A 13,507-nucleotide genomic window follows, 5' to 3' on the forward strand; every position below is an offset into this window, starting at 1 on the left:
GAGATTAAACTCTCATGCAAAAATCAGACTGCTATTTGTCACCAAATGGGCGTTTTAATGAGTGGAACATGTAGAATATATATCAAATGACAGGAATTATGACAGGTGATAAATAGCAGTCTGATTTTTGCATGAGAGTTTAATCTCTGTTAGGAGAGTTTAAGTCTATTCTGTCGGACAAAATAAATGTGCCGTTTTCGTGGTGTGACCGTTCCAAATTTTTAACCTGTTCCACAACTAAAACTGCCCCTGTTTCAGTATTCCCATATATCAAAGTTTATCCGACTAGACACCCTTAAGCTATTAACAAATTTTCAGCTTGCTATTAATAAACTTTTTTTTCATACGCGGGATCCAGACCAATAGCTGTTTTTGAAGAAAACTATATTTAATTTTATTGTATATTTAAATTTAATGTACGACGTATCAAATAAAACTAAAGCAAAATATTGCTGTACACTTTGAGTTAAATAAAAAATATATGATCGATTCCTACTTCGATTCTTAATATATTGTGGGAAGGGGTCTAATACTTAACCGTTGGGCTGAAAAGTTCATAGGCTAACATAGAGCGAAATTTTTTTGATGCAATTTTATTTTATTATTTAATATACACTCAGATGCAAAAAAATCGATCCACTAAAAATTTGGTCATTTTTGAAGTTTCGAATTTCCTAAACCTGTTGTTCGATTTAAGTGATATTTTTACCACGTTATAGCCTTATTCATTGACAATGTCGCTGTAATAATATTGTTGCTAGACAGTCAAACTGTCATTGTATACCGGGTGTACGAATCAAACTGTGCCTTTTTCTCAAAGTTCGCATCACCCTGTCGAATATTCTGGCATTTATAAAATACTGAAATTAAAACCTACCTATAGCCCCAGGTTTTCTTAACATTTTGTCTTTCGATTTATTCGCTTATGTTGATTAATGAGAAAGTTAGGTACTTTAACAACTGGCCATGTTCGTCATCAGTACAGGGTGTTTCTAAATAAGTGTGACAAACTTTAGGGGGTAATTTTACATGAGAAAATAATGACAATTTGCTTTATAATCATAATGTCCGCAAACGCTTCGATTTCGAGATACGGGATGTTCAATATTTTTTTACAAACTGACGATTTATTTATTGCTTTAAAACCAGTTGAGATATGCAAATCAAATTTGGTGGGTTTTAAGACGTACTTATTGCACATTTTTTGACATACAATTAAGAAGTTTATATTCACCTTTGGCGCGCAAACGGGTATTATGACCGATAATATTACCCGTACCCACGCCAATGGTGAATATAAAATTCTTAATTGTATGTCAAAAAATGTGCAATAACTACGTCTTAAAACCCACCAAATTTGATTTACATATCTCAACTGGTTTTAAAACAATAAATAAATCGTCAGTTTGTAAAAGAATATTGAACATCCCGTATCTCGGAAACGAAGCGTTTGCGGATATATGATTACATATTAAGCAAACTGTCATTATTTTCATGTGTAAAATTACCCCTTAAAGTTTGCCGCACTTATTTCAAAAAACCCTGTACTGATTACGAACATGGCCAGTTATTAAAGTACCTAACTTTTTTATTATAAGGTGATGTACCTAACTATAGTTGGTTTTAATTTCAGTATTTTATAAGTGCTAGAATACTCCACAAGGTGATGCGAACTTTGAGAAAAAGACACAGTTTGATTCGTACACTCGGTATACAATGAGAGTTTGACTGTATAGCAACAATATTATTACAGCGATGTTGTCAATGAATAAGGCTATAACGTGGTAGAAAATCACTTAAATCGAACAACAGGTTTAGGAAATTCGAAACTTCAAATATGACCGAGTTTTTAGTAGATCGATTTTTTTGCATCGTAGTGTAGTTACTTACTAGGGCGATACAATGATTATAGCAATACAACTTTTCAATACCACTTTATAATACAATTTGTCTTTAGCCTCAATTAGTATTTCGGCGATTACCTCTTCATTGGCGCTAAATTTATTTCCAGAGTTCCCTTAAGGTTAGCGAAAAGATGGTAGTTACTGGTAGCCATATCTGGTGAATACGGTGGCTGCTGAAGCAATTTGAAGTCCAAGTCATGAAATTTTGTCATCGTTTTCATTGAATTCTGACATTGTGCGTTATTTTGATGAAATTGCACTTTATTTTTCTTCAAATGGGGCAATTTTTACGCGATTTCGTTCTTCAAACGCTCCAATAACGCAATGCAATAGCCGTTGTTAATGGTTTTTCCTTTTCAAGATAGTCGATGAATATTATACCATGCGCATGTGCATCCCAAAATTCTGATTCCACAACCTTGCCAGCCGGCTGTTGCGTCTTTCCACGCTTTGGAGTCGGTTTATCACGTGCAGTCCACCCGACAGACTGTCGATTGGACTCCGGCGTGAAATGATGGAGCCATGTTTTATCCATTGTAATATATCGACGCAAAAATTAGGTTTTATTACGATTGAAGAGTTTCAATCACTTCTCAGAATCATCAATTCGTTGTTGTTTTTGATCAATTGTAAGCTCTCGTAGCACCCACTTTGCACAATGCTTTCGCATACACAAAGATTCATGCACAATATATCCAACAAGTTGCTTTGATATCTTTAGGGTCTCAGCTATCTCGAACAACTTTACTTTACGGTCATCCAAAATTATTTTGTGGACTTTTTTTATGTTTTCGTCGGTAACAGCCCCTTTTAGGCGTCCACTGGGTGCATCGTCCTCGGTGCTCATTTCGTCTCGTTTAAACTTAGCAAACCATTCCTCAACGGTTGATTTTCCTGGTGCAGAGTCCGAATAATGTTTATCAAGCCAAGCTTTGGGTTTAACAGTATCTTTTTTCGCCAAAAAGCAATGCTTTATGAAGACACGAAATTCCTTTTTAACTAACACAAGGGCCGTCTCAACCCGGGGGTGCAAGGGGTGCGAGGCACACGCGCGCCAAATTCAAGGGGCGCAAGCCGAACATTTGCTAGGCTCAAACTTACGCTTTTTGTTCTTTAAAGGTTTTCAAAATTCTTTAAAAAAAAACTACAAATAACAAAAATATACAAGTGCGCTTTCGGTATTTTTTACAAAGGCTATTATGCTTACTACACCTACGATATGCAAATGAAATATGAAACCCATTTAGATTATTCCAAAAATAATTTCAAAAAGGTGACTCGTAATTTTGACCAATATTGAATGTCGAATTTCACACAAGGAACAACTTACTATTGTTGTTAGGTTCGTTTATCTCAATTCGTCAACAAAGCTTGCCGAAGTTAAAGATAATTTTCTAGGTTTTTTACCGCTTACTGATACTACCGGACAAGGATTATCTAATTATTTATTAGAATTATTAAAATTAAGGAATATTGATTATGATGATTTACGAGACCAAGGGTATGTGAATGGGGCAAGTGAGATGCAATAATGTTGGCCTTCAAAAAAAATTTTAGACATGAATCCTCGTGCGTTTTATGTTATTTGTGTCTTAATTTAGTGCTAAATGAAGCTGCTAAATGCTCATTGGAAATAAGAAATTTTTTTCAATTGTTCGAGAAATTTATGTTTTTTTTTCGCATCAACATTACGGTGGAATGTCATTATGAAGAAAATACCCACCTTTACATTAAAACCGCTTTTAAATACGCGATGGGAGAGTAGAATTGACTCATTAAAAATATACTTCGTTTTAATATGGGCAAAATTTACGATGCATTATATTGAATTTTTGACAAGTACGACAATGACACAAGGAACATTGCAAGCTCACTGATGACAAAATTAAAGAACTAAGTTTATCTGCTCTGTCGTGACTGGTAAAACATTTTAGAAAAGGTCAATATTGTCAATAAAACTTTGCAAAAGCGGGATATTATTATTTTGGCAGCTGTTAAGATGCTTGATCAAGTTAGTAAAGATTTAGCAAACAACCGCACCGACACTGCGTTTGAGCAGATATGAATTGACTCAGTACCAATTGCTAAAGAACTCGATTGCGAAACTAAATTTTCTGAAACTGTTCGTCCACGTCACCGAAAAACACATTCAAATAAGAGGCTGCAGACAAGCCTCTGTTAGATCCAAAACAAAATTTTAAAGTTAACTTATATTATTATTTATTGGACATTGCCATTGCAAAATTAAGTGAAAAATTTGAAATGTTGAGGGAACATTATCATAATTATCGTTCTTGGAAAATACATATATTGAGTTGGAGAAACTCCGAAGAACACTTAAAAAAGACACAATGTTTAATTTACAAAAAAAAACTAGCACATGGAAATAGATCTGACATGGGTAGATCATGAAGATCTATTCCATGAGTTAGAATTGTAACCAATATTTTTTATAAATAAAGACACAACTCCACTCGATATTTTAAGTTAAATAATCTAATAATTTACTCTCCGTTTTCCCAAATATTTCGAAGGATATATTTAACACTTGCAGTAGCAGTAGCTGAAGGAGAAAGGTCTTTTTCTATTAAAAAAGACGCAATGTTTAATTTACAAAAAAAAAAACTAGCGCATGGAAGAGATCTGACATAGGTAGATGATGAAGATCTATTCCATGAGTTATAATTGTTACCAATATTTTTTATAAATAAAGACACAACTCCACTCGATATTTTAAGTTAAATAATCTAATAATTTACTCTCCGTTTTCCCAAATATTTCGAAGGATATATTTAACATTTGCAGTAGCAATAGCTGAAGGAGAAAGGTCTTTTTCTAAACTTAAATTAATCAAACATTATCTGCGCTCAACAAGACAAACAGGCAGATGAACAAACCTGGCTTTAATAAGTGTAGAAAAGCAAGTAAAAAGTATCACCGAAGTAATAAAAACTTTTGCCAACTTAAAAGCTAGAAAAGTTGACTTTGATATAGTGTTATAAGATTGATCTTTTTTGAATACACAAACCATGTTTTTTTTAAACATAAATAAAGAAAGCAAACATAATTATTTTTAATTTTTGCGTACCTATAACCTATATTATAATCTTCTGACAAAAGGGGCGCAAAGATGAGTCTCGCACCCCGGCGCCGTGTATGCTTAAGACGGCCCTGCGACAAGTTGTTTCACTCAAAATGTTATATCTCATAAACTAATAGTTCGACAGCTCTGTCAAATTTATACAAGCCTTTTGAAGGTTAAGACTAACTAAAAATCATATGGATGTAGTGGATCACCAGTAGTGATCTTGATCACTATGTGTCATCCTACGAACTTTTCATCCCACCTGTTACATGGATGTTTTTAGGGTAATTTTCTATGTAGTTTTTTAAGATATTCGTCCGTATTTTGTTAGTTGTATTCAGTAAAATCCCTGTGTAATTTTTACACTTAATCGAGACCATTTTTTAAATAGCTACTTTTATAAAGTTTTGTGTTCCAAAACATTTTTTTTTTTCCAAAAGTTTTATTCATTTTGTTTTCTATTTTATTATCTGGGTCGAGACGATATTTTAGATGAAAAATATTTATTACGCTACAGCTTTATTTCTTTTAAATATCTTTAGGGCTTTAGCTACGACATATGACGGAAGTGAAGCAGCATCCTCGTTTATTAGATAAAAATTTGATAGGTGTTTCCACATCCTTAAGGATTTTCTTTTTATGCAGTGTATAATATAGTACAGTATTATATAATAAATAAATCAATAAATACATAAAAACATATTATTACAAAATCATGGTTGATATATTTTACATACTTTTATTAAATTTCTACTTACAAACAAATTATTATATTGTTTTCACCCATTTTACAATGACAGAATGACAAATGAGGTGCTGAATGAAAGCTTATAACCCAAATATGGTATTAAAGATGAGAAATCAACTATTTTTAATGGGAATAAGCCATAATTTTACCAAAAAAATGATTTTCTTAACGTTTCTAAGCCCAAATCGAGTTTCGTTGTCAAAATACAAAATTCTACTAAAATAAACAAAAATGTTGTTGCTAAGTAAAAAAATTTTTCTAATAATTTATTTAATCTGACTCATTTATCTTGGCAATTCAGACGTATATTATACATTTTAAAGTAGAAGACTTTAAAATGATATCGCCAATATTTTATGAGTTGCGTTCCTGGGACGACTTTACTAAAAGATAGTTCATTCGGTTACATGAAATCAATCCCAACTCAAGAATATCCGTCACAAAAAAAAACAGCATGTGATCTGTCTTTAAAAAGACAACCAAATGCAACGATGTCAGTAAAATTCTCGCGTTAGAGATCCCATAGTAAATCACGAGGGAAAACCAAGAAAAATCCTCGTGATACTATCCCGACATCGTAAGTATTTGGTCTTACATTTAATTTACCTTCAAAAACCTAATACCAAATTCTGACTTTAATATGTTTAAATTTTAAATAATATTAATAATACATAGATGTACAATAAGTAATACTAAAATATAAAATTTGTACTAACTCGATATGTTATTGACGTGGTATTTTCTTTCTATTGACTTCCTCTTTCAGTATAGGCAACCACATCCTACTGCATTCTACCGAGGAATTTGCGACACAATTATATTACAGTTCAAGTTGATTCTCAGTTAGAGTTGACTCCAACTAGTTGGAGTCAACTCCAACTGAAACGAGCAGTAAAAGTTGATTTTAAAAATTTACATCAACTTTTACTAGTTGGAGTTGACTCTTCCTGGATCGATTCAGTAAATGTTGATCATACGAGAATCTCAAGTGCATTTTTGATGAGTGTGCGTTTCTTTGTTTTGACCGTTTCAACTACTTATTAGTATAGTCTGTAACGTCGCCCCCTTTAGGTAAATTATTCTGATTCGATTTTTTGCACAAACTTACTCAAAGAAATACATCCGTATAACAATCCTTATAACAAATACACAGGGTGTCACGCGGTACCGCGGTCGAAAAATTGTTTAACCAATTTTTGTTAACCAAATTCACAAAAATAATTTTTATCTATTCTATCTCATATTATGTAAAGCAGCGGTTCTCAATCTGTGGTACATGTACCACCGGTGGTACATAACATTATTTGCGGTGGTACACAAAACACACAAAAACTTAAAATAGTAGTACATAGTTAGTCTTGATTATACAATCTAAAAATATAGAAATATAATAAAAGAAACTTTAGATGGTACATGACTCAAAAAGATTGAGAACCGCTGATGTAAAGGTTTTATTTTGTGAAAATTGTAAATATAGATAGCAGTACATGAAGGGTTTAAATTGTGTCTGAAGTAACAATCTATTTTGTATGAATATAATTGCGAAACACTACAGAATTTTACTTTTTGACATAAATTTGATTAATAATAAGATAAATTTTGTTCAATATTTTTAATAATTAAAGTAAATAAATTTTAATTTCACTCAAATAAATAATCGATTGCTGCCATTGACCACTTACATTCAATCTCGGTTAATTTGATTAATAATCGCGGCAGGTAAAGTAACATTCTTCTTTCAATACAACAAAGTGTTACTTTACTGCCGAAAATGAGGTCAAATAAGTACAATAATGAATAATTTTAGTGAAGTCAGAAACTAAAAAAAAATCAAAGATTAAAGCTACCTCTATAAGATCCTGAAGAAATTTTTGTCATTATTTCATTAATAAGATATTATTTTTAATTATCAACAATGAGCGCTAAGCGTGTATTGAGGCGGCCGTCAATGTGAGTGCGAGTGAGATTCACCATTGGAGCCAGAATGGTGCATCTCTTTAGCACTCACCATTGACGGCCGCCTAATACACACTTAGCGCTCATTGTTAATAATTATAGATAAAGCTTAGTAATAAAATAGTGACAAAAAATTTCTGCTGGATCTTGTAGAGGGGGCTATAAACTTTGATTTGGTCACTTTCTGACATTCATAATAATGGATTTTAACTGAGTTATTAAGCCTTGAAAATGGCTATTTTCGCATTTTTTAATTTTAAATCGCGTATAACTCGACAACAATCAATTTTAGAGAAAAATCACAAAATACCTTTTTTTGCTCAGAATAACCCAAATGATCTAAAAAAAATTACTCAAAGTAAAAAAATTATTTTTGTGAATTTGTCTAAAAAAAATTGTTTAAACAATTTATCGATCAAGGTACTGCCTGGCACCCAGTAGATTTGTTATAAGGACCTCTTTTTTAGTAAGTTTGTGCAAAAAATTCGAATCGGAGTAATTTACCTAACGGGGGCGACGATACAGCCTAGACTAATTTGAACATATTCAGTAACATTTAATTTCTAGAATCGGCTGTTTGTGTGAATCAGAATCAACTTTTACTAAATGGCATTGGGAAGAGTATACTTTTCCTAGTTGGAGTCTACTTTTACTAGTAAATGTTGAATTTAAATCTTCATTTTATATTTATAATCAACTTTTACTGAAACCAGCCGTTATCCAACTAGTTGGAGTCAACTCCAACTGGATAATCAACTTGAACTGTAACATATACAAAAATAGCTTCAGAACAACATAAAGATGAGAAATTTGACCTCGGACTTCCGGTTTCAGAGTTACAACCAGAAGTACTGTTTTATCGTCGCAGAAATAGTGCAAGCGATATATTATTTGACGCGTTTTTGCAAAGTGGGAACAAATATTTTCTTTCGGTTTTTATATCACTTCCGGTTAAACAGTTGTAACCGGAAGTGCCACATTATAATGTAAGGAATAGTATATATGATAAATCAAACGACTCGTATTGAAAAATTGCGTTCGAATAATAGTTCCGGTTTTGATGGTTAGAAAGTTATGGCAGGGGAGCAAAGTATGCTGCGTGGGGACTTTCCATTTGTTAATTTAATTTTCCATTTCCAACAATCGTTTTTTCCGATTATAGTGTCATCTATCCATAATTCGAAATAATGTCTCGAATAAAAGTTGCTTATTTTTACGTAAACAATCCAAATCTGCAATAAAAATTTGTGGTTCCCATTTAAAATTTTAAAGTAACCCCCACCTCACCTCCGTGGGGGGTCGTGTTTGTTACCATTCGATATATTTTTCAAAAACATTTTGAAAGTGCACTTTGCAGTTTCTCGATCTGTTTTTCATTTCGCGAAATATCGCGGGATTTGTATTTAAAATTTTAAATTTTAAATTTACCCCCACCCTTCTCCGTGGGGTCATGGTTAGTCCCATTTGATAGATTTTGGAAAAATATTGAAGACGTATTTTTTTGTTTTTCGATCTGACGTTTATTTCGCGAAATATTCGCTTTTTTTGTGAAACTTTTTGACTCACCTTTTGACTCCTTACGCCCCGCTCAAATCGTCAGATTTTTGAAATACACACTCTTTTGTATGTACTTATCTTACCTTAATCTGACAATTTCGAGTATTTTTAAGGATAGAGTTTTTTTTCGAGCTTCCCTTAACGAACTTCCCTGTGTTAAGAGCCAATATATGGTAGAGGTACATCGGCAGGGTACCAGGTTTCTCGCCATATGATAATCTGACGCGCTCGAGTAACTGCAAAAATCCCCGCTTGGGCTCCCTACCATTATGTCATGAAATTTGTTTATTATGATATAGTATATAGTTTCTACAGAATAATTCAAAATAATGAATCCTTATGTGGGAATGAAAGACCACCCAAAAAAATTGGGCTTATTCTAACACTTATTCTAATTACAATGGCATTATTTTGATGACATTTCGATATTTATATTCATCCTCGCATATCTGATTTTTTAGGTTTATAATCTCAGTAAATATTTGGATTTTTCTTCTGAAAATTTCTACAGACAAAAATCACTGAAGACCAATAAGTTGGAAAAATTTTGTAAAAGCTGTTGGAATCATACATTTTATACTTATTGTGTTATCCATGGCATGAAGATATTATGGGATAAGTCCTGGTTTTGGGATATCAGTGAATGCTGGTAAGTAATAGAAAGTTAATTGAGCTATTTGTTTTCGTTTTCAGCCAAAGGGGAAATTTTTACTCGGAATACCAAACTTAACAAAAAATATAAGACATACTTACAATATTATTATAAGGAATTACAATATTATTATATTACAATTATAAAGAAAAGAATTGGAAACACACTAAAACTCCTAAAAAATGGAAAAGCCGCAGGAATCGACAATATATCCACTGACCTAATAAAAGCAGATACTGAGCAGTCAATAGAAATGTTAAACGATAAACTTTTGAACAAAATATGTACTGACGAAGATTTACCAAAGGAGCGGATATAGGAATTGATAATTAATTAAAATACCCAAAAAATGAGACCTGAGTAGATGCAATAATTGGCGTGCAATAACATTATTAAGCACCACATCCAAAGTGTTGACCTAAATCATATTTACCCCAGGCTGTGGGTGAAAAATAGGTCGATTTCAGGATATAATTCAGGAATTTTTGAAACCTATCAGGTGTTGTAAACGACGATGCCAGGAATAACTTCTATTAAAATGTAACCAAAAATATTGTGCGCTTTTTTTATTGCGATTTTCATTTGTTAAATTTGCAATTTTTAATGATTTTTAATTTTGCAGCTTAGGATAATGATTTTAGAGAAAAACTTTTTAACAGAAAGTTGTAGTAAATTGAAAAACCTACAATTTGAGGTACGGTAAGTTTAATTTGGTTAATTGGTTATTGCAAAAGAGCCTGCGAAATGTCCAAAATGGCCGTTTTTTACAATTGCAATATTTATTGTACAAATAATTTTTTTTTATTTTTTAAAGCTTTAAAATGAAGATCTTTCAATTCAAAACATAAAAAAAATTGTAAAGCCAGATTAACGAATTTGTTGCTTAGATATTATAAATTGTTTATCCCAAGAGGTCAAATGTCGAAGGCTATAACTTTTTGAAAAAAAATCGTAGAGAGTTGGTGAAACATCTAATCTCCTTCTAAAGAGTTATGTTTTCATATTCTGATATAAATAAATGCGTAAAACATTTTTAAAGCTCTAATTTTTGGGTTTGAAAATAAGGGGGCAAATTTCGTTATAAATATTTAGGGATGAAGCGGCCCTGTTCATCCTATGAGTTTTAACTTACAATTATTGTTGCTGAAGATGAAACGAAAATTTATAAAAAAATAAAAAATTTCCACGACCAACTGAAGCCGAGATAAAAATCATTAAAAATTGCAAATTTAACAAATGAAAATCGCAATAAAAAAAAAGCGCACAATATTTTTGGTTACATTTTAGTAGAAGTTATTCCTGGCATCGTCCTTTATAACACCTGATAGGTTTCAAAAATTCCTGAATTATATCACGTTTTTTCACCCACAGCCTGGGGTAATTAGGGAGATTGAAACCAGAACTAGATAAAAAAACTGTGAAGCAACCAAGCATGCTTCCATGCCAAACATTCCACCATTGGCCACATTTGTACCCTTAGAGTTATCTTGAAATAAACAAATGAATAGAATATATACTAAATTTAAAATCAAGATTCAGTAGAAATAAACAAACAAAGACACGTTAAATGCTACTAGGAGCTCTCCCAAATCATAATTTACAATGTATATACATTGCAAATCCCAAATCATGATTTCCAAAGTTTTTAGATCGTAAGTTATCATTCGGGAGTGCTCCTAGTAGCATTTAACGTGACTTGGATTGTTTATTTCTACTGCATCTTGATTTTAAATTTAGTATAGATATAAATATGAGTTATATCGATTTTGAAAAGGCCCTTGTCCGTGTAACTAGGGTACCTACAGATTGGCCCAAAGTGGAGTAGGTTGTGTACCAGTGGTGTCATCGTGTGGGAACGCGTGGGAACGCCGTTCCCGCACTGGTTAAGAAAAGAAAAAAAATAATAGAGAATTTAGGGTTTTGTAAACAAAAATTAGCAGTGCGTTCCGGCACTGCGTTCCCACACTGCTAATTTTGCCATGACACCACTGTTGTGTACCTACTATCCCCTACACTATTCCTTACTATGATAGATTGGGTAATGACAAAAGTAACTGACGATCGAATAAGCATTCTATGCAACTAGATAGAAAATCTTGAATTTGCGAATGACATCTGCCTACTAAGAAAGAAGCTATACACCAGTGTGAATTTAACCATAAATAATCAGCCAGTTGAAAGAGTTACGCCCTACAATATTTAGGGGTTTGGATCACTGATACTAATGACCGGACAAGAGAAATCAAGAGGCGAATATAGATAGCGAGACAATCGTTTTTCAAAATGAAAAAGTTCCTATGCAGGCGGGACATAAATATAAACCTAAGAACGAGAATGTTAAGGTGCTATGTTTTCTCCGTTCTGCTGTACGGCATGGAAGCTTGGATACTGAAAAAGATAAACATCAAAAACATTGAGACATTCGAGATGTGGTGCTACAGGAGAATGTGGAAAATACCATGGACAGAAAGAGTAACAATTTAAGATGTTTTGCTGAAGATGGGGAAGGAATGCGAAGTCATAAAAACCATACAAACGAAAAAACTGGAATATCTAGGCCACATAATGAGAGGAGAAAGTACTCTCTGCTAAGACTTATAATCCAAGGAAAAATCTCGGGAAATATAAATGTGAGACGTAGGAGGATTTCCTGGTTGCGAAATTTAAGGGAGTGGTATGTGTGCAGTTCAATACAGTTGTTCAGAGCTGCAGCCAACAAAGTTAAGATTGCTGTGATGGTAGCCAAGCTCCGATAGGAGACAGTACTGCAAGAAGAAGAAGAAGAATCGGGATAGCGTTTATTCTTACAATGATGGTTTTTATTTTTATCTCTATTGGTCCGAATTTCATTATCTTAATCCATTCCCCCAAAAAATTTCATTATTTTAATCTAATCACCCCATTCTCAACCCTCTTTACAGTTGCGTCATTCTTCATCTAAAAATTTTTAAATGTTTAAAATAGTGGTTAAATAAAGAGTAACCAGCCGCAGCATTGGTATGGCGTTTATTCTTACAATGATGGCTTTTATTTTCATCCCTATTGGTCCGAATTTCATTATCTTAATCCATTCCCCCATTTTCAACGCTATTAACAGTTGCGTCATTATTCATCTGAAATAAGGTCTAAAATGGTGCGTATTCCAATAACGACGCAACTACCCTGTAGTGGCTCAGCACATAGTAAGAGTTCTGTCGCTGTACACAGTATTTTAGTAGCACAGTATTTATTACGCAATAAACAGGACCTGACAAAATTTGCAGTTGCGTCATTCTTGTTCAGGATCGGCGATATATGCAAACAAAAATTGACAACACATTATTATGAGTTATTTTTAATTATTATCTACGTATATTATACAGTCTTAAATTTTGGTGCAGAAGATCCAAATCAACCACACCCAGGAGCAAGCAACAATACAATACACCATTAGAGCCTCCATCAATTCAAGAAGTACGGGATGCAATAAAACAGCTAAAAAATAATAAATCTCCAGGAAGTGATGGTATATCCGCGAAACTTATTAAATGTGAAGGTGCTAGTCTGTCTAATCAAATATATAAAATAATACTATACTGAGACCCTGAAATAAGGAACAAAAAGAA

At 32.8% G+C, this 13,507-nt stretch overlaps 1 protein-coding gene across 3 annotated transcripts in view; it reads left to right on the top strand.

Annotated features, from left to right (window-relative positions):
- The window catches only part of LOC114331757 (ceramide synthase 5-like), a 187,255-nt gene that overhangs the window by 115,116 nt on the left and 58,632 nt on the right, over positions 1-13,507 (top strand). For all 3 annotated transcript variants that reach the window (XM_050650882.1, XM_050650884.1, XM_050650883.1), the window contains exon 4: positions 9,712-9,899. In XM_050650882.1, coding sequence (XP_050506839.1) covers positions 9,712-9,899 — 188 coding nt within the window. The remainder of the gene's footprint in view (positions 1-9,711; positions 9,900-13,507) is intronic.

Source organism: Diabrotica virgifera, chromosome 5, assembly GCF_917563875.1.
Source record: "Diabrotica virgifera virgifera chromosome 5, PGI_DIABVI_V3a".
In the NCBI taxonomy this organism is placed as follows: domain Eukaryota; kingdom Metazoa; phylum Arthropoda; class Insecta; order Coleoptera; family Chrysomelidae; genus Diabrotica; species Diabrotica virgifera.